At 48.8% G+C, this 22,203-nt stretch overlaps 1 protein-coding gene across 1 annotated transcript in view; it reads left to right on the plus strand.

The window, feature by feature from the left end:
- Nsun5 (Nop2/Sun-like domain containing protein 5) overlaps positions 1-22,203 on the plus strand; it is a 214,367-nt gene that overhangs the window by 101,940 nt on the left and 90,224 nt on the right. The window contains exon 3 of the mRNA XM_068395137.1: positions 18,119-18,225. Coding sequence (XP_068251238.1) covers positions 18,119-18,225 — 107 coding nt within the window. The remainder of the gene's footprint in view (positions 1-18,118; positions 18,226-22,203) is intronic.

Here is a 22,203-nt window from a genome sequence, read left to right on the forward strand (position 1 = left end):
CTGCCGTCTGTAGATTCAGTAAGCAGTGGTTAGGAAGCCTGACTTAGTGTCTCCCCTTCCTCTCGGCACTCTTTCGGGTGCCGGGCGCAGAGGTTCATAGCCTCTTAGCCCGGCACTCATTCTGTTGTCTTCTTATGTGTTGTCCTTGCCGTCTGCCGGCCTAGGGGCCGGCCGTCGGTGGGGGGTGTTCTCTAGTTCTCTTGCTGTCGGTCGGCGGTGGTTATATGCCTTTGCCAGCCGGTCTCTTGCTCATCTGCCGGCCACTATGAGTGGCGGCCGGCAGCCGAGCGCTACCTGGTGTGGATGCCAGCCGGCAGGGTTTGCTTACCGCTGCCGGCCGGCCTGCTACATTGCTTGGTTAGCCGGCCACTAAGAGTGATGGCCGGCAACACGGTGCTACCCGGGTGGCTACGGACCGGCAACCACTGCCGGCCGGTTCAGGCATGGGAACTGGAGTTCTCCCCAATAGGGGTGATCTGAAGTTGTATACTTGAGACCTACCTTTGAAAAAAGGGGGGGTGGGGGTACTGACCGGCAAGAGCCGGCCGGCACACCACCCTCATGTACTGTATCAGTTCTTTCTTGGGTGGTGTATTCTACCAAGGGAGACCATGATATAGTAGGTTACAACACTGTTTTTCTAACTTACTTGTGTTGCTTTGTGCAATCACTTGGTGTCGCCTTACAAGGATAAAAAGAAAATTCTTTTCATATCTGGCCAGAATGGTAAAATCTTACCTTAGGTGTGAGCTACACCTAATTTCCCTCGGGAAATATGATCTCTGGTTATTCTAGTAAAGACTAACTACGTGATTTTATGGCTGGTGGGCTTCTACAGGTGATTGTGTGGGTTTCACAAGTAGGTGTCTTTCCCTTATTCTTTGTGAATGCTCATTGTTGCATGTGAATTGAAATTCACTTGATATTCATGGAAATTTTCTTCTTTTACAGGAGGAGCATCCGAAATGTGATAGTGTCTTCTGCAATGTCCGCAGCAAGAACTTTTGCGGACATGTCTCGTGTAGGAGGCACGCGGCTTGCGCAGCCTCCAATGATGATCATCGCTACTGGGATCCGCAGGTATGTGCAGTATGTACTAACCTGCTATCAGAGGCTTTTGAATCCCCTAGGTCGGCGGAGTCAAGGGATGCAGCGAGGGAGAAGCTCCGTTTATGGGTAAGGGGTTTCCAGAAGAACACCACTGGACCTTATCTTCCTAATGAGAAGATGAGGGCATACCTTTTTCCCAAGGCTTCTACTGACGCTGTTGTTCCCCAGCCTCGGCCGGAGATCCCTCTCGTCCAGATCCCAGTGGAGGAGGATGTTGCGGATGCCATGCAGGACATCCAGCTGGATGACAAGATGTCTGACTTGTCCGACCGTGCGGAACAGGACCTCCTCGCAGAGGGTGAGGAGGAGGATCAAGATCCGATTGCCATGGAGGAAGAGGTTCCCGTACCTTCAGACGTTCCGGTTCAGGCCCCTGAACCTATCCCCTCTACTTCGTCCGCTCTTCCAGCAGAGCTGGGACAGGCTCTCTCTTCCATCGTTGGTATGATACAACAGATGCAGAGGGAGAATAATCAGAAGGCCGCTGCTATGGAGCTCCAGATGCAGAAGATCACAGCATCACGTGGACCTCCAAAGAAGCTCAATGTGAAGGACCTTCCTCTGTGCTCGGATGCCAACCCGTGGAGATATGCCGAGCACATGCCGATGACGGTCGGGAAGATCGTCATGTCGGAGAAACTGGGCTCAGTTCCCCTTGAGGAGGTGGAATTCTGGCCCAGTAGAGGGGCCTACCCGGACTGTTATGTCCGTCTGAAGAAGGAGCCGGCCTCGAAGGAGGAGACGGAACCAAAGGAGGTGATCATCCTGGATCACTCCAAGGCTCAAGCTGCCTTAACATCTGCCTTGAAGGAGAGGGGGTTCTCAAACTCTAAAGTTGCTGCTTTGAGTAAGAAGCACCCCTCCTTCGTATCCTCCCCGGCTAGGGCCTTCCCCTTTATGCAGAAAGGGTTCGCAGCCGTTTTGAAGGCGGTTGAAGCTGGCAAACCATGTCCATCTCTGGAGGAATGCAAGCCACTGTCGTTGGCCTTGCCGTTGGATAACAAAGACTGGAAGGAAGTACACCTCACCTTCTCGGTTGGGAAGTTGGACGCCGATATTGCAGGCCAGCAGTTCGGCGAAAACCTTCCCAAGTTGTCGGAATTCCTCCTACGGAGGGAATTGGACACAAAGGAGCGTCTGGCAGCCTCGATGTCTCTCCAGACTAACATGGAGACAATGGCTAGCGACCCCAAGATGCCTGAGATGTTCATGGTAATGGCCAAGATCCATCTGGCCACGGTGACTAAGGACCTCTATTGCTTTGTCAAAGCGAGGAGGGCCTGTAGGGAGTTTGTTTTCGCCTCGGCCACAGTGAGGCATGAACCCAAGAGACTCATTTCATCTAGCATCTGGGGTAAGGATCTCTTTCCCAATGAAGTGGTCAAGGAGGTGGTGGACAAGGCAGCCACTGAGAACCGTAATCTTCTCCTTAAGTGGGGCCTGTCCCTTAAGAGGAAGTCTTCCCCTGATGAGGGCCCTCAGCCGAAAGGAAAGGCGAAGAAATCGAGGTTTTCTTCCCGTCCAGCCAAGCCTTTCAGACCACAACGACAGCAGCAGCAGCAGCCAGCTTTGCCTCCGGTACCACAACTGGTAGCCCAGACCCCGACCACCTTCCAATGGGTACCCCAAGCCGTGTCATCAGCATCCCCGGCATTCAATCCAGTGTTCGAAGGGCAATCGACCACGTTTCGAGCAAAGCCCAGAGGTGCAGCCAGAGGTTCGGCGAGACGCCCCTCTAGGGGAAGAGGATTCAGAGGTGGTCGCGGCCAGGGAGGCAAGACTGCAGGGCAGTCAAAGTGAAGTGTCGCCGGTAGTTGGGAGACTACAGTATTTCCGGGATCGCTGGACCTTCGATCCCTGGGCCCACAGCCTGCTCAAAAATGGACTGGGTTGGAGTTGGTACAGTACTCCGCCCCTGTGCCCTCAATTTTTCCAACACTCCACCCCCGTTTTGGAGGAGTACATTCAAGAACTGTTGGAGAAAAAGGTGATCCGGAGGGTAAAGTCTATCAAGTTCCAAGGGAGGCTGTTTTGTGTTCCCAAGAAAGACTCGGGGAAACTCAGAGTCATTCTGGACTTGTCACCACTCAACAAGTTCATAATGAACCACAAGTTCAAGATGTTAACGTTACAACACATAAGGGCCTTACTGCCCAAGAGGGCATATACCGTCTCCATCGATTTGTCAGACGCATATTGGCACGTTCCAATAAGTCGCCGTCTCTCCCCCTACCTAGGATTCAAGCTACAACAAAAACTTTATGCTTTCAGAGCGATGCCTTTCGGGCTAAACATAGCTCCAAGGATCTTTACGAAGCTTGCGAGCGCAGCGCTCAAACAGTTACGCCTAAAAGGGTTCCAGGTAGTAGCCTACCTGGACGATTGGTTGGTGTGGGCAGCATCCAGAGCGGAATGCTTGCAGGCTTCCCTACAGGTGATTCAGTTCCTGGAATCTAGGTTTCATGATCAACAGAAAGAAGTCCCGTCTTTCTCCAGCTCAGAGGTTCCAGTGGTTGGGAATTCACTGGGATCTAGTGTCACACCGTTTTTCCATTCCAATGTCGAAAAGGAAGGAAATAGCGGGGTCTGTCAAGAGACTTCTAGGTTCCGAGAGGATATCAAGACGCGAACAAGAGAGGGTTTTGGGCTCTCTTCAGTTCGCATCAGTAACAGACCCAGTGCTAAGAGCACAGCTAAAAGATACAGCGGGAGTTTGGAGAACCTTTGCATCAAAAGAGCGAAGGGACTTGAAGAGACCGGTCCCACTTCGGCTACGTTCTCTTCTCAGACCGTGGTCTCAAGTCAGTCGTCTAAAGAGGTCAGTACCTCTTCAGCCACCCCCCCCCCCCCCCGTCAGTGACAATCCACACAGACGCCTCAAAGGTAGGGTGGGGAGGTCACTCCCATCGGAGAAAAGTGCAAGGGACCTGGTCCAAGCTATTTGGGACTTTTCACATAAACTTTCTAGAAGCTATGGCAGTGCTTCTTACCCTGAAGAAAGTATCCCCACGTCACTCGATCCATGTAAGGTTGGTACTGGACAGCGAGGTGGTAGTGAAATGTCTGAATCGGCGGGGATCGAGATCTCCACCTCTCAACCAGGTAATGTTAGCCATATTTCGACTGGCGGAAAAGAAGAAGTGGCACCTGTCAGCAGTTCACCTTCAAGGAGTCCGGAATGTGACCGCGGACGCTCTATCCAGGGTTACACCGATAGAATCGGAATGGTCCCTAGACGCAGGATCATTCTCCTTCATCTCGAGTCAAGTCCCAGAACTGCAGATAGACCTCTTCGCGACGAAGGACAACAAGAAGCTGCCGAGATATGTGTCCCCGAACGAGGACCCCTTGGCGGAAGCAGTAGATGCGATGTCCCTCGATTGGTACAGATGGTCCAGGATCTACCTGTTTCCCCCTCACAATCTGATGTTGAGGGTCCTCAACAAACTGAGATCCTTCAAGGGAGTAGCAGCGATAGTGGCCCACAAATGGCCGAACAGCGTATGGTTCCCTCTAGCTCTGGAACTACGACTAGAGTTTCTACCACTCCCGGACCCAGTTCTGTCCCAGCAAGTCCAGAAGTCGACTGTCTACGCTTCATCACAGAAAACCCGGACCCTGCAGCTCATGATTTTCTCTCCCTAGCGGTGAAGAAACGGTTCGGAATCTCGAAAGATAGCATCGACTTCCTGGAAGAATATAAGTGTAAGTCTACTAGAAGGCAGTACGAATCAGCATGGAAGAAATGGGTAGCCTTTGTCAAAGACAAGAATCCGCACGAGATCTCTACGGAGTTCTGCCTATCCTTCTTCATCCACCTCCACGGACAGGGGCTGGCGGCTAACACGATAACTACATGTAAGTCAGCTCTGACAAGACCCATTCTATATGCCTTCCAGGTAGACCTCGCTAACGAGATGTTTAACAAGATCCCGAAGGCCTGTGCTAGGCTTAGACCTTCAGCTCCTCCAAAGCCTATTTCATGGTCTTTAGACAAAGTCCTTCATTCTGCCTCATTACTGGATAATGAGGAGTGTGCACTGAAGGACCTGACTCAAAAAGTGATCTTCCTTTTTGCCCTTGCTTCTGGGGCCAGAGTTAGTGAGATTGTAGCCCTCTCGAGAGAGGAGGGCCGGGTTCAGTTCCTGGATGGGGGAGAACTGAACCTGTTTCCGGACCCTTTGTTTCTCGCTAAGAATGAGTTGCCCACCAACAGGTGGGGTCCCTGGAGAATCTGCCCTCTGAAAGAAGATGCATCTCTATGTCCCGTAGAATGCCTAAAGGTCTATCTTCGTAGAACTTCAGACTTCCATGGGGGCCAACTATTCAGAGGAGAAACATCGGGCTCGAATTTATCTTTAAATCAACTTAGGGCGAAAATTACATATTTTATTGGCAGAGCGGATCCTGACAGTTCACCCGCAGGTCATGATCCGAGGAAAGTTGCTTCATCCTTAAACTTCTTTAACTTTATGGATTTTGAACACCTTCGTTCATACACTGGCTGGAAGTCTTCCAGGGTATTCTTTCGCCACTATGCTAAGCAAGTGGAGCAGCTAAAGAGGTCTGTGGTAGCAGTTGGTTGCGTCGTTAACCCTGCTGTTTAACTCTGCGAGGAACAGTGGATTTAATTGGGACTTTGATTCTTGGGTGAGTGTATAGTTATATGCGTTGCTATAACTAGTAGTGAAGGCTCTGGGAGCCCACAGTGACTGTTCCAACGTTATGGTGATTGTAGCACAAGTACAGACAGGTGTGCCGAGCGTTTCTGACGCTAATGTCAGTGGATAGTAACATGGACGTTTAACTTTGATACCTTGGTATGTGAAAAGTGACCTGATTGTTTTCTTTCAGATAACCATACATCCATGCACTACGATACTTGTGTAAATTATTGGTCATCCACCTATCATATGTATATATTTGTGGTAACCATGTCTATTTATTGTTATTCAATAAACTTGTTCTCGGGAACCTTGCGTCTCCTTCACCTATATTGATTTCATTTTAATTATTGAGCATTTAGTCTATGTATATTAATCGGGGATATCTATAATAGCCTATTCCTTAATGCAAGCCTTGTTGCACTGGTTTATACTTTCCTTAGCATAAAGGGCTCCACCCTTCTCTGAGGACGGTGGCGGCAGCAAGTTTAATCCTACGCAGATATAACCTTTTTGTCTATTTCTACTTCGACCAGGGTGCTGGTCGAGGTTTTTTCCCTTGGATGCTGTAGTTCCGTAAGGACTATGCTTTACTTCATATAGAGTGAGACCACTATATTGTACTGGCTTGCGAGTGATTCATACATAGGTATATGTACTCTTCGTTCGTTTCTAGAGTCTAGTAGGACTCCTCCCTGTAGGGGGCAGGAAGCGCTTTCATGGCTTATGATTAGTGAAAAGATGTATAACGGTAACAACTTAGGTCTTTCAGTCGAGTTGACTAAGAAACATTCCTGAGGAGTACGGCACGTATCGAGAATCCACAGATACAGTAATGCTCTGGTATACTTCCATCAGGACGACATGGCTTGAGCCCAAAAAACGGATTTTGAGCGAAGCGAAAAATCTATTTTTGGGTAAGATGGCCATGTCGTCCTGATGGACCCGCCCTGTCCCTTTTCAAAAAAAAAAAAAAAAAAAAGAAAAGGGCTGTAGGACCCCTCCCTACATACAGTATCTGTAGCACCTCGTGTATCGCTACAAGGAATACAGATGGCGCCGCGAGCGGCGCAGGGCACGCTTACGAAACGGGGAGGAGAGATGCCTTACGAACGGCTCCCCCCTTTCTTATCGTTTTCGTTTTCTTGCCATTTGACCCCTACGAAGTGTTAACTCTATTCGGGGTATAGATTACTATGAGGCGTGTCAAGAATACGTCCACTGATATTTACGATATCCCTAAGGTCTTTTTTAGGGATACTCGCTCCAGGAGTTAGAATTCTGGGTACCTTAAGGTAAATTCTCTGGGAATATCGCCGTAGTTGTAATATACCCTAGGAAGCTGCCTTTGAGGAACTTCCATCAGGACGACATGGCCATCTTACCCAAAAATAGATTTTTCGCTTCGCTCAAAATCCGTTTTTTCAAAAAGGCCCATAAAAGAAACACAGGAAATATGAATAAATCACACTATATTTCGGTCAATAAACATCGACCCTCTTCAGGATGTGAAGAGGGTCGATGTTTATTGACCGAAATATAGTGTGATTTATTCATATTTCCTGTGTTTCTTTTATGGGCCTTTTTGAAAAAACATATATATATATGTATATATATATATATATATATATATATATATATATATATACACACACACTGTATCTTAGTCCTAAAATTACCAATTTGTTCGTGAGTGCTGGTCGCTCCCAAGTAAAGTACTCTATCCAAAAACAATTTCATTTTGGTTGAGAGAAACAATCATGAGAATCTATAAATCCTCAGGGGAAGCATCACCAGAGATCCCCCTCGATCTTATAATATCTGTGGTCTTGCCGCAACCTTAACGTTCCCCAAAACCCACTCTGTAGCACAATCCACTTTTACAGACCATTATATTAGAGATTGTACTCCAGCTCTGGACACTCTCTCCTTAGGCCCTATTGTTGCAGCGCAACAAATAGTATTACAGTATTTCAAGACCATACGGGACAAGTAGCTTTTTTATCAAAGGCATGCGTTATTTTCTGCTTTTTAAGGATATATAATGGGTATCGAGGTGGACTTGAAGCCTTCTCTTGGGTTTCACCTTAATGCAAGTAAGAATGCCTTATTTTTCAGTTGTTATTGTTGATGTATTGGATATATTCTTTATGTGACTCTTGATGCTCATATAGCTTCACCCCTGCCACAAGACATATCCTCTTGGATTGAATGTATGGCCTTGCCTCTTTATGTTCCAGCTACTGTACACGGGTCAAAATATATCCACTTTTTATCTTTTGCTATTACTTAATAGTAATCGTATCTATTAGAGAGGAAGGTCATACCTCTTAATGGAGACTTTCTCCCCACCCAAGGAAGACTCTCATAAAAATGACTCGGAAATTTGTACCCGTGTAGGAATAAACTACAAATTTTTCAATCAATCTGTATTTTTCTTAGTTATACAAACCTGCATCATTTATCAAAGATTCTCCCTCAACTGCCCCACAAGTCTCCTGACCAAGAGGGAGTGAAGAACGTCATGTGACAGCACAATCAAACCCCTTTTTCTTTGATTGTCTGGTCGTAGAGAAAACGAGACTTGGAGTAACTATATAAATGACTCGGTGTATTATTATTATTATTATTATTATTATTATTATTATCATTATTATTATTATTATTACAAGCAGGATTTTATAAGCTCAAGGGCTCCAACTGGGAAGAATAGCCCAGTGAGGATAGAAACCAAGGAATTAAATAAACTACGTGAGAGTAATGAACAGTCAAAATAAAATATTTTAAGAAGAATAACAACATTAAATTGCATCCTTCATATATAAAGTATAAAAACTTAAAAAGAAAACAAGAAGAAGAGAATCAAGAAAGAATAGCATGCCCGAGTGTACCGTCAAGCAAGAGAACTCTAACCCAAGACAGTGGAAGACCATGGTACAGAGGCCATGTCACTACCCAAGACTAGAGAACAATGGTTCGATTTTGAAGTGTCTTTCTTCCAAAAGAGCAGCTTACCTCAGCTAAAGACTCTTTTCTATCTATACCAAGGGGAAAGTAGCCACTGAACAATTACATTGCAGTAGTTAACCCCTTGAACAAAGAAGAATTATTGTTTAGTAATCTCGGTGTTGTTAGGTGCGTGAGGACAGAGGAGAAATGTAAAGAATAGGCTTGGCTAGAAAAAATACAAATTGTTTAAAAAAATTTTAGTTTTAAGATAAATTTTGATATACATCACGTATTTGAGGTAAACTATTTGTCGTGGTAATTTAGGAAACCCCAAAGGCATGCAGGAAAGGAAAGACTGTTCAGTATGTGAGCTGCTTTTTACATGTGTCCTAGTGTTTGCAGCATTCCCTAGTGAAGATGTAGTAGAAATGTTTAAAAGGTAGAAAATAACAAATTTGGAAATAATTTTAATTTTTACTAACATACAAACCTGAAGCTATTTAAAGGGGTATTACTTTTGGTAACTACCCTGTCTGCTAGTTAGCAGAAGGGGGTTGGGGTAGACCGGCCATCCCGCTCACTCACACCCGTCGGCTGAGTAACCACTTTTGCTTTCTGGCAGGACTTTTACGGGGGACAGGATGGCGGGCCAATGTGTGTAAATAGCTCCAGATTCGTATGTTAGGAAAAATACAAATTATTTACAAATTTGTTATTTGTTCCCACACATACAAACCTTTCACTATTTATAGGGGTGACTTACTCCTAGGAGGGAGGAAGTCCTACCATCTGGCTTTGGCTATGACCCAGGTTCCTCTCTTTGATCTTAGATCTAATTAGTAGGAACCCTACCCTCGCTAAAGTCAAAGTAGTTACAAGGTAACACACTGATAGTGGCCAGCAGAAGCTTGTGTGAGAGAGACCAGTCACTTGTCATTACATGGAACTCGAAGATAAGCATGAGTTCTAAGACATACCCAATACCCTCCTTCAAGAGGTATTGGGGACGTAACAAAGTATATATCAATACTTGGATGCACAAGGGAAATGAATCTTACCTGCAGAGGGGTGAGCTCAGCTATACTGCGGTCTTGTGGAGCTGTTTCCCCTGGTGGGGAGAAGGTGAAAGGAAGAAAGGAGCCAGACATTCTTTCTCGTTCACCCCAGACTAACCCTGGTAACCTCAGCCCTCAATACTCTGCTACTTGTCCACCAAGGAGCTTTATGCATTAAATCACTTGTTGTGTGGGCACCAGAGGACCAATGGAAAAGGTTTCCGTGCTCCTGTGGGTTATGTCTTTCAGGTAGTGGGCGGTGAAGATCGTCTGACACTTCCACAATCCCGCTTGCATTACCTGTGCCACAGAAAAATTCTTTTTGAACGCCAGGGACATTGCAATACCCCTGACGTCATGAGTTCTGGGTCGATTGGAAGGAGGAGGGTCTAGATTGTGAGCGTATTCAATTACTTTCCTTATCCAAGAGGAAATAGTATTCCTCTTGACCCTCCTCTTGACCTTCCCCATGCTAATGAAAAATGCTTGTACACAGGGGCGAGCTGTTATTGTTCTTTTTAAGTAACACCTCAGACTCCTTTCTGGACATAACAGTTGGTCTGGATCTTGGGTTACAGAACGAAGACTCTATCCGGAATGGGCCGAACCTGGAGTCCAGCACACCCAGATTTTGAGTCTTAGCTACGAACTCAGGGACGTACAGTAGTTGAGGATTACTTCTTCCCATCTCCTAGAGTGGGAGACATCAGCAGATAAACTATGAAGCTCCCTGACTCTCTTGGCCGAAGCCAGCGCGATCAGGAACGCCGTCTTCCACGTGAGGTGGGGATCAGAGGCATGGCATAATGGTTCATATGGGGGGCCCTTCAGAGACCTGAGGACCCGAACCACATTCGAAGGTGGAGGTCTTAGCTCTGCCTGGGGACAAGTCAGCTCTTTACTACGTATGAGTGAAGAAAGTTCCAACGAGGAGGAAATATCAATTCCTTTCAGTTTAAAGGCGGGACTTAAGGCTGAGCGGTAGCCTTTGACTGCCGAGACCGAGAAAAGCATTTCTTCCTGAAGATATGCAAGAAACTCGCTATAGTTGGAACAGCGGCATCGAGGGGAGAGATACTCCTTCCACGATACCAACCACAGAAAACTGACCACTTCGCCTGGTAGATTGCCTCTGTGGATCTCCTGAGGTGTCCAGCCATTCTTTTTGCAACCGATTGTGAAAAACCTCTCTGTGTGAAAAGGTGCTGGACAGTCACAAGGCGTGAAACCAAAGCGAAGCTATGGCTTTGTGGAAGATGTTGGCATTTGGTTCTTTGAGGAGGTCATGTTGTGGAGGGAGCTCCCTTGGGATCTCCGTGGGGAGTTGCAGAAGGTCTGGGAACCATTCTGCGTGATGCCATAGCAGGGCTATCAGAGTCATTTGCATGTTGTTGATTGCTTGTACCTGGTTATGGACTTTTCTCATCAGACAGAATGGGAAAAACGTTTAAGCGTCCCGGTTTATCCACCGTTGTTGAAAAGCATCTTGCCAAAGATTTTGGGGATCCGGGATTGGGGACCAATACAATGGGAGCCTGAAATTCAGGGCCGTTGAAAACAGATCCACAAAGTCAGGACTTTGTTGGCTATTAAAAGATTCAAAGACCACTCGGTGCCAACTATCTGAGTTGCTATGCTTAGCTTGTCCACTAGCACATTCCGCTAGCCCGGGACGAAGCGAGCTGATAGAGTCACCGAGTTGTCTTCTGCCCAACTGAGTATCTCTACCGCAAGATGGCACAGCTGCTATAAAAAGGTACCTCCCTGTTTGTCCAGATAAGCCACTACTGTGGTGTTGCCGCTCATCAACACCACGGAGTGCCCCGCCATGACCTGATGGAACTCTACCAAAAAAGCTGCCCTCATCTCTTAAGAGATTTATTTGCTGGTACCTTTCTGATTCGGACCATTGGCTGGAGATGTAATGGTGCAGCACGTGAGCCCCCACCCTTCTTTTGATGTATCCGAAAAGAGCATCAATTCTGGGGGAGAGACGAGAAGGTCGAACCCTTTGCAGAGGTTCGGCTCCGGTAGCCACCATCTGAGATCCGACCGTTCCTCTAGCCCTTTGCGGACTAGCTGATCCAGGGAATCGGTGGACTGGTTCCACTGGGGATTTCAGTCGCCACTGGAGAGATCTCATCCTGAGGCGACCGTTGGGGACTAGCTGGGTCAGGGAAGAGAGGTGACCAAGAAGGCAAAGCCAATACTGCGCCTGGAGCTCTTCCCGACTGAGGAAGACATGTGCTTTTTCCCTCAGTCTATGAATTCTCTTGTCTGATGGGAACGTTTTGTGCCTTAGGGTTTCTATGCGCATGCCCAGGTATACCAGTTCTTGAGAGGGAAGCAGATGAGACTTCTCGAGGTTTACCTTGATCCCCAGATCCTGGCAAAACCTTAGAAGCTCGTTTCGGTGGCGGATAAGGGCCGCCTCCGAGTCTGCCAGAATCAGCCAGTCATCCAAGTATCTTAGGAGACGGATACCAGCTCTGTAGGTCAAAGATGATACTAGGGCAAACACTCGTGAAGACCAGGGGTGCTGTGGAAAGGTCAAAAAACAGTACCCTGAACTGGTAATGCTTCTGGTCGAACATGAATTTTAGGTACTTCCTGGAAGATGGATGACTTGGGATCTGGAAGTATGCATCCTTCAGATCTAGAGTTGTATATGAAGTCGTGCGGTCTTATCGCTTGTCTGACAGTGTCGGCCGTGTCCAAATCTGAACGGGGTCTGCTCGACAAACCTCTTCAGAGCTGAGAGGTCCATGACTGGTCTCCAGCCTCCAGGCGCCTCTCTCACAAGAAAGAGTTGACCGTAAAAGCCTGGGGACCCGTCAAGGACTTCCTGGAGAGTGCCCTTCTCCAACATGGTCTGGACTTTTGGCCGGAGGGCACACTCCCGTGCGGATCCCTTTGTACGAGAGTTCGATGGAATTGGCACTCAAGTCAGTGGAGGGAGAGAGAACGTGAACGGGAGGCGAAACCCTGAACGAATCACCTCGACTGTCCAGGGTTCGGCCCCGTGGTGACGTCACCTCTGCCAGCGGCTTTGCAAGCATCCCCCCACAGGTGGACAAATGGGAGGACTGCCTGCCCTAGTAGAACCGGCCTCGGCCGGATCCCCTCTTTCAATTTCCTCCACGAAAGGACTTCTTATTGCGAAAGGCTTGCTTAGCACCCTTTTGACACTGCTGTTTTGGGTCTCTATCCTTTTTCGGTTGCTGTTTCTGCTGTGGTTTCCGCTGTGGCTGAGAGGGGTAATGTTTGGCTGTTAAGACCTTCTGGATGAGGGAGCTCTGCTGGACTTCCTCCACCTCTCTGCCACCCGTTGGGCATCCTCGGGGTGAAACAAGGAATTGCCCTCGAAGGGTGCATTCCTTAGTCTCGTCACGTCGGCCTGAGGGATGTGTCTGTGGAACTTGCCTATGACGGCATCCCTCCTCTTCAGGATAGTGTTAGCCCAAAGGTTCACTACCTGATGGGAGAGAAACTCGATGGCCCGGGTGCCAGACAATAGGAAAGTCTTCAAAGACTTTCTGGAGGACTCTCGAGACATGTCCTTAGACCGAATCAGTTGTCCTAATGATCCCAACCAGATATAGAGCCAAGAAGCTGCCTGCATGGCGTACTTCGTCACCTTCTGGTTAAGGATCTCGGAGGCTGAAAAGGAGACTGGAAATCCCGTGAGCCGAGAGTGCCTCTATGTAGTGATCAAGTGGCCGCGTTAGGAGAGACTCCCCGAGAATCTCGTAGTACCTCCCCTGGAACACATACGGAGGGGCAGAAGCTTGGAGGATGAGTTGGAGCGGAGCGAGGAGGTGGACCCAGTTGCCTGGGACACCGCCTTCTGTTTGGCACTCTTTAATACCTTTGACCAGGGCAAAGCTGCACTGGTCCTTAGGGATTTTTGAGTGCCATAGAATTGGTCAAGGACCGTTTTCATTCCATTTAGACGGGCTGCCGATGGATCTGGTAGTCCATTGATGGATCGGATGCAGGCTAGGACCTGCCAGAAAGCAAGTTCCGATTCCTTCCTCTCATTGTCCGTTAGCTTAGGGCTAGCAGCCGGTGGCAAAGCTTCGTCCTCGGGATCACTTTGCCCTTCCACATCCGAACTCTCACCCATAGGAGCCCTGAGTGGGTCGTAGTCGTCAACGGAGATAGAGAGACTGCCGAGGAGGTGCTCGCTGCCTAGGAGGCAGCGAAGAAGGAAGCCTGGCCGAGGATTTCAGAATGGTGAATAAATCCTTAGGCCCCCTGCTACAAGGCAGGTGATCCTCTGTCAACGAGGGCCCGGAGTGCTCCGTTGGTCTACAAGCAGGATGGGAGTCCGCTGCCAGGTTGAGCATGTCACGCCCAGTCGCAGCTCGTATCTCCTTAGGCACTATCTTGACCGGTGAGGGATGGAAGGAGTTCCTGTAGCAAGTCACTCTATCTTCCTTTGGAGTCAAAGGATGAATCCTTTTCCTTTTTCTCTTGGGTCTGGCCTGTGGCGTCTTGAACTGCAAGGGGCTACCCTGGAGTTCTTGCTTACTCTCTTCCCGTGGTCTCTTGCAAGGGGAGAATGGTTTCCCCTTGCCAGACGGACCTGCAAGCACAGAACCCTCCGAACTCCTCCTAGGATCGGAAGGAGGAGAGGTCCCCGGGACGAGAGGTGGTAACAAAGGAATTGTATGAGTGCCTCCTAAGGACTGGGAGCAGGGAATGACCCCAATCATGGCTTGACGCATTACATTGAATAAGGTGCGAAGCCATGGGGGGTCGCGGGCTCCCGAGGAACTGAAGGGAAAGTCCATAGGAAGGCACGGATCCCTGGGTTTAGGAATCTCGGCAGGTTTCTCAGCCCTCTTGCCTGAGGGGGCTTCCTGGCAGGAAAGATCGGCACAGGCCTACCCTTAGGGATAGGATCTGGGCGTAATCGCTTAGGCAACTGATGTCTCTACGGTGATGTAGGCCTATGAGACTGGAGAGACTGATGAGTGTGTGTCCTTGCAAGAGGGTTACCCCCTGCCGCCAAAAAGGGAGACGGTACTTCGTCTGAGGATGAGGTAACCACCAAAGAAAGGCGGGTTTGGTTCCGCGAGGATGTTAAACCGCGAGAACCCTATCTTGACAGACGTATGAATGTTAAGAGCGGGCGCTTAGAGATCGTCGCGCGAGGCTGTTCTTTTGCGTGACACAGCGTGAGGAATATCTGTGTCCAGAGGGGGAAATCACGGAGTGGGAGCAACAGAGGATCGCAAATCACGATCACGTGCTCTGTCAGAACTCGCATGGCTAGGAACATCATCACTAACTCCTGTTGGGCTGCTCTCGCCTGAGGGTTCAACATAGTCCTGATCGCACGCGCCGAGATGGTCGTGCACGCAGAGTTGCTTGCGCTCGCTGAGTTCTTCACACGCTTCAACATAGCCTTGATTGCGTGCGCCTAGATGGTCGCGTGGAGAGTTGTTCGCGCCCGTAGGGTAGGTTGTGGACATAAGGTTGGTCGCGCGCCAAGTTGGTCGTGCACGCATGACGAGAGTCCGAAAACTGAGTCATAAGAGTAAAACTCTTGGTGACTAAGTTCACGAGAACCAGAAGGTTCAGCGTGATCACGTGAACCCTAGAGGTCGCGTCCTTAAGAGAGAACTCCTTGCTACGATAACCCAAAGGCTCAACGTAGCGCGGGTTGTGCAAGCACGAACGCTCAACACGAGGAGAGTACAAAAATTCTAATGTCATAAGAGTAAGACTCTTAATAACGAGGGTCACGAGCACCCGAGGGTTCAGCATGTCCTGTGTTGCGAGACCCTGTAGGTTCAGTGCAACGAGAAACCGAAGTTCCTCTGTCACGAGCCCCCGAAGGGTCAGCATGACTAAAGGCACGAGAGACCAAAGGCCTAATGTAACCTGTGTTGCAAGATCCCGAAGGATCAGCGCAACGAGAAACCAAAGTTTCCCTGTCACGAGACACCGAAGTATCAGGGTGACTAAAGTCACGAGAGACTAAGGGATCAGCGTAACTAAAATTACGAGACCCCGAAGTGTCAGCGTAACCAGGAACCTTAGTTCCTCTGTCACGCGACCCTGAAGGGTCAGTGTAACTGATGGCACAAGAGCCTGAAGGCTCACGATCACGCCAGCCCAAGGGGTGATCGTCATGAGACCCCGAAGGGTCATCATGAGGAGAACTAGCAAGTTCAAAAAGACATCTCATCACAGTATGAGGATGAGAATGTTGAGGATGGAGAGGGATTATAACCCTTCCATCCCACGAACCTCCGGAGAGAAACGTTCAGCAGACTCCGTCGTAGGGGGAGACTGATCTAGATCTAAGGATAAATCCTCCACAGGGGAGGAAAGTTCCCCTGAAGGAGAACATCGCTTAAGACAAGGCTCTCGCTCCACACCTGGAGGAGAACCATAAGCGTAAGAAGACGGGCCGATGATCAGAGGCAATCTTCTCTCACGAACAAGAGATATGTTCTCCCGAAGGGGGAACCTGCCTTTGAGAAAGCCCTGCCACCACCCCCGGTGGATTAGCTAACTCCTCGGCGTCGGAAACAGACTCTAGGCCTGACCGACAGGCAGCAGCGCCTGCCCCCCACACTAGGAGGATCAACCTCCTCGGAGGAACGAGATGACCGCCTTCTCTCCACTCTCCTTTGAAGGATCTTGAAGAGAGCTTCCTTCGAAGGGGGCCATCGATGCCCAGCGATGGCCAAAAGGACACAAAATCTGAAAAGGAACAGGCACTCCCTGGGGGGAAGGGAAAGAGGTGACACACAAGCCTGCATTGCTACTTGATCGTACAGTACCTCGGAAGGGCCCGGCAGTGTCGCAGCTTCAGAAAGAGATTTGGACATAGAAGAAACAGAAGCCCGCAATTTCTTCGATTTTGAGGAAGATCCCAAAAGCAAAGATTCGCGCTTAGACTTCTTCTTCTTATTCTTATGCTCGAACCTTTCCCACTGAGGCAGGCCACTCCCGACACTCCGAACAGGTGTCGTCCTGAGAACACTGAAGTCCCCGGCAAGCCGGGCACAGGGGGTGAGGGTCCGTCTCTACGGACGATATGAAGGTATCGCAGCTGCGGTCCTCGCGACCAGGATATGTCCACATAGTGGGACAATAAACGTACACACACCGTGCACAAAAGAAAAAGGAAAAGCAAAATAATAGTCAAGGTAGTTTAATGAGTTAATGGGAGAGAGAGACGGCACATCTGCACTCTACCGAGCCAAAAGCAAAAGTGGTTACTCAGCCGACGGGTGTGAGTGGGCGGGGTAGCCGGTTTACCCCACCCCCCTTTTGCTAACTAGCGGAGGGGTTTAGTTATCCTTCATTAAAATTGTCTTGGCTAGTTTTCAGCGTTGCCGAAAGTAATACCCCTATAAATAGCGAAAGGTTTGTATCTGTGTCGGAACAAATTTAAATTGAGAGGAGAGTGCCAATTATCAATGTAAGCACAGCAGAGTTAATAGAGAGTGTAAAGGAAGCAAAGAACAAAATACAATTTGTAACATGGCCATTTGCATGTTATGAGAAAATAGGGAAGTAAACTCTGTGCCGTGTACATGATATAGCAGATGTTGGTACAAGAGGTGCTGTAGATTGCATACTCTATGCAGAAAAGGTTTTAAATCCCTGAAATGTATAACAGAGCATGAGTTTAGGACCTCGTTGCAATTGGTGGTTAGGTTTTGGAATAGTTAGATTACTGTATTTTTACCTTGGGGGCAAACTGGATCAAGAAAGCTAATTAGTTGAAGAAAGAAAATTGCTGCCGCATGGATGAAATGGAGACTGATGTTTGTTGCAAAAGGCCGTAAATACTTGTACTGTATAGCTCTGTGCAGTAGACAAGGGCACTTAGTTAGAATGGAAGAGATTTCATAAGGTGTAACTTTAAGATTTTAATAACCAAGGCTTGAGTACGGTTGGAAGGTCATACTATGAATGAGGAATTGGTGAAAAGATGTATTCTAGAAGCTGGAAAATAGGATGAGAACTCAAAGACTGAGGTAATTTGGACATATGATGAGAAGGGATGAGGAACAGTTGTCAGTAAAGCAATAGGCTTTGAAATTGCTTGGTGAGGACCTGTAGGGAGACCCAAGAAGTGGAAAAGAGGGATTGCTTAAGATCTAGCCCTGAGTGGAGATTAGTAATGCAGAGTGCATTTTACATTCAACTCCATAAATTTTGCATAAAAGGAGTAGATTGTCAAGTACTGTAGTATATCACTGATTGTTTCATAATACCTGATTTAAAAAAGAATTTGTGTTGATGGTGATATCTTTACTTTGCTACTTGTCACATATGATGGTTATAATTGAATTATGCTTTTGGTTTCAGAACTATGGAACAATGAATGGTTTGCTCCATAAACTGGTTGCCAACCAAGCATCGATAAAAAGTGCCATTGCGGCGTCAAATTTGCTTGTTGAAGAGCCTCGTTTTGAGTAAGTATTCTAAGATATTTAGCTGCGCATGTAGCTCCATTGTCTTCATTAAATATTTTACACAAAATTTTTCTTTGTTCCGTAACTGGAATACAAACCTACGCTATTTATTAGGGGTATTACTTTCGGCCATTAAAAATTTAGCGAGGGTTAACTACCCATTCCACTAGTTAGCGGGGTTAGGGGTGGGTAGCTTGCTATCGCTCCCGCTCACACACCTGTGATTTAGCTCATTTTGCTTTTGGCGCGGATGGTGAACGGTCGTTACCACTCTTCATCCTCACCAACATTTTGGACTGCCATTAATGCTCTTTGTTTGTTCTTTCTCTTTAACAGTGTGTGTTTATGTTGAGTACCTGCCCTGAACTTGAAGGCCAGTCCTGCGGTACCTAAATGTCGGGTGTAGACACTGATCGTTATACTCTTTGTCCTGCCTGCAGAGGTCAACGGTGTGACAGTGAAAATAAATGTAGTGAGTGTCGGGAGTGGTCTGTCTCCCAGTGGGAAAGATTTGGGCGCTGGCGTAATAAGAAGTCAAAGCGGGATATTTCTCCTTCGAAGGTATCTTCGAAAGGAAAACCCAAGGCTGATTCTTCTGCTTCCCGACCTTCCTCTGAAGCTTCTGCTTGTTTGGCCTCTTCCGAGAGACCGTCCAGTAGTAGTGTAGGCCCCTTAACTTATGGTGAACCCTGGTCCTCGAGAGATGGGTGTGGCCTTGTCTCTTTCTCCCTTTGTACAGGTGTGGTCGTCTTTAGGGCTTCCGGGTTCACCCTCCAAGGACTCCTTGCTGCAACTTATCATCCGTGGTGCTAGTGTGCAGCCTTCGTCAACTTCAGAGGTGGATCCTCTATTGTGTGTCAATGTAGTGGTGTCGGAGGCATTGTCTGGTGTTGCTGCCGATGCTCCTGCCCCTTCAGACTCTTCAGCTGTTGCTGCCAATGCTCCTACCCCTTCAGACTCTTCAGCTGTTGCTGCCGAATGCACTTCCCCCGTTCTTGATCATCCTTCGTGAGGGAAGCAAGATCCTTCGTCTGTCTCCTGCGAGTGTTTCTCCTCCTCGGTGGAGTTCATTCATAGACACTCTTCTGCGGATGGCTGCTGCTTCCAAAGGTCAGCTTGCTGATCCACCGGCCCCTAGAGGGCATTAACGATCTTGCAGAGCTTGTTCGCCCTCCGTTTCGCCTTAGAGGTGACCCTTCTCCATCTGTGAAAAGGTGCCTCTTCATCTATTCAGCCTTGTCTTCGCAGCCTTCCCCAGCAGAGGAGCCTTCTCTTCCGCAGTCTTCTGGCCCTCGACCTTTGCCCTTTCCTGGACCTTCTCCTGACGACACTGCCGCTAGTCCTTGGACTTCTACTTTGGACTCTTCTGTGGATTGTGCGCGATCTCTTTTGAAGGATGTTAGCCCTTCCAAGGGCACATCTCTATTCCTAATTTTCCAATGTGCCGATCTTTTGCTTCTTTCTGATCCTCTGACCTGCCTTCTCCATTCCTGGCTCCTGTTCCACGCCTGCCTGCTCGCGATGTGACCAAGCATCACTCACCCTCGCCAACGCGCCTTCCTGTGCAGCGTTCTAAGCCTTTGGCTGTGCTCCAGCACTCATCAGCGCACCAGCGCTTACCAACAGCTTGTCAGTGCTTACCAACAGCTTGTCAGTGCTTACCAACAGCTTGTCAGCGCTCGCCACCACCTCAATGCTCTCCAGCGCTCCAGCGCATCAGCTCTCATTTGCTTCAGCGCTCTCCAATGCCACAGTGATCTCCTGATCGCCAGCGCTCTCCAGCGTGTGCGCTCCGTTTGAAACATCAGCGTTTGCCAGCTCACCAGCACTCCCTAGCTTGACAGCGCTCTCATGCGCATCTGCGCTCTCCTACATGCCAGCGCTTTCCTGCGCACCAGTGGTCTCCAGTTTGCCAATGCTCTCCTGCATGTCAGCACTCTTCAGCTTGTAAGAGCTCTCCTGCGCACCAGCCCTCTACTACGTGTTGGCGCTCTCCTGTGCACCAGCGCTCCCCAGCGCACCAGTGCTCCCCAGCTCGCCAGCGCTCTCCTGTGCATTAGCACTTCCTGGCCCGCCAGTGTTCTCCAACACGCCAGCACTCTTGCGCACCAGTGTTGGTCTGCGTGCAAGCGCTCCCCACTCGCCAGTGCTCCCCAACATGCCAGCACTCTCCTGCGCACTTGCGCAAAACAGTGGAACAGGTTTCTCCAACTTAAAGAAAGTCACGCAGTCAGAAGGAACAGACTCCTCAGAGGGAACCTTTGGTCCCATTCTCTTTAGGAGTTCTTTCTGACAGTGCCACCGTCAGCAAGCAGCCTTGGTAAGAGCAGTTGTGCAAGCCTTCAGGCTTGCTTTTTAAGTCTCACTCTTCCGAGACCTCGCAACATCCGTCGACACCAGCAGAGCTCCTGCAAAAGAACCTCGGCTTCTTCTCCCATGTAGAGGAAAAGAGGAGTCTCTGACGCAATAACATCTCCTAGGGTGAAACTGACTCTTGTTAGTCCTTCGGGGATCGTTCTTCCTGATTCTCCCTCTGGACACACTCTCGCCTCACCTCTGTCAAGGGGCGGGTTTCCTCTCTTCCACCTTCGGAGGAAGATCTCCCTCGCACGGAAAGCTCTCCACCTCTGACGGAAGTCAGGAAAGACAGCTCCAACCGGTTTCAATGTTAGAGTCCTATCTCCTTCTCCGGAAGGAATCGAAGGACTCTAAAACTCTGCCAAATTCCTCTTCGAGGACCTCCAGGCCTGCAGGAACCACCAGTCACTCTATGGATGTTCATGACCCACCTCGAGCTAAGCTCTTTGTGGTGGAAGAAGGGACACTTTGATGTTAGTCCCACTTCAGAGGGGTAGCAGAAAGAGTCAGAACATACCTATTGTCAAGTCGTAACTCTCATCAGGGTACTCAACAGGTTTACCGACCTGGAGAAACCCACACGAGAGGGCAAAGACACCTGTCTTAGAGCATGTCTTTGGCACTCAGAAACCCTCAAAGACCAGTACAGCCTTGCCCTTGTCTCAAGGGCTAAAGAGCGCCCGGGCAAAGATCGCCTAATAACTCTCCGAACTCTCCTCCTGTCAACGTTTTAGCCCTACCGCCAAGCTCCTCTCGCCTCCTCGCGTAGAGCAGTGGAGGTACTTTGAGGTCATGGATGAGCCTTGTCCAGCTCTTTTACTCCACCACTCTCTGGAAGAGTTTACCAATGGGGGTCTCTCTTGAAAGGCTCTCCAGTCGTCAGGCCTCTTTCTTGACATCTGAGATCCTCAATCAGGAAAAGGTCACGAAGTATTCTACGTAGGCTTCTTCATGGTTTGATCTTTGTTTGGAGACTGGAAATCCTGGTACGGAACGGGGATTTTTCCAAGGAACGTATCAAGAAAGCTATGGAAACTTTCCTCCTCTTAGGCTCTCGCACCATTGAGTTCCTCGCCCATCAAGTCTCGAACTTATGGGCAAACACCATCCTGAAACGTCAAGATGTGGTGGCTAAGAAATTCCATTAGCAGGTCCCAAAGGGAGGGATCGCTAGGCTCAGGAACTCCTCTCTAGAGGGATCCTCTCTTTTCGAGCCAAAAGATGTGGAACACGTTGCTGAGAGATGGAGGAAGTCTCATTGGGATTCCCTCCTCCATAGGGCTTTAATATCCCAAACCTATAAACCACCATACCATTTCATCAGCAATCCGATCCAGCTAAGACCTTGATGAACAAGACAGCAGTGAAGCCAGCATAGTCTAAAAAGCCCTTTCCAACCAAGGACAGGAAAGGCACAAAGCCCTCCAGGGGAAGAAAATATCCTAGAGTGAGCGGCCGAGGCCGCAAGGGCTAGGATAGGCACTCCCCATGCTTGTCCAACAGTGGGGATTGCCTGCAAAGTTGCTGGGCCAGGCGGAGGTAGCTCGGGGCCGAACCCTGGACAGTGTCCGTGATTCGTTTAGGGTATCATGTCCCGTTCAAAACATCTCTCCCTCCCCT

The sequence above is a fragment of the Palaemon carinicauda genome, chromosome 20, assembly GCF_036898095.1.
Source record: "Palaemon carinicauda isolate YSFRI2023 chromosome 20, ASM3689809v2, whole genome shotgun sequence".
Taxonomy (NCBI): Eukaryota; Metazoa; Arthropoda; class Malacostraca; order Decapoda; family Palaemonidae; genus Palaemon; species Palaemon carinicauda.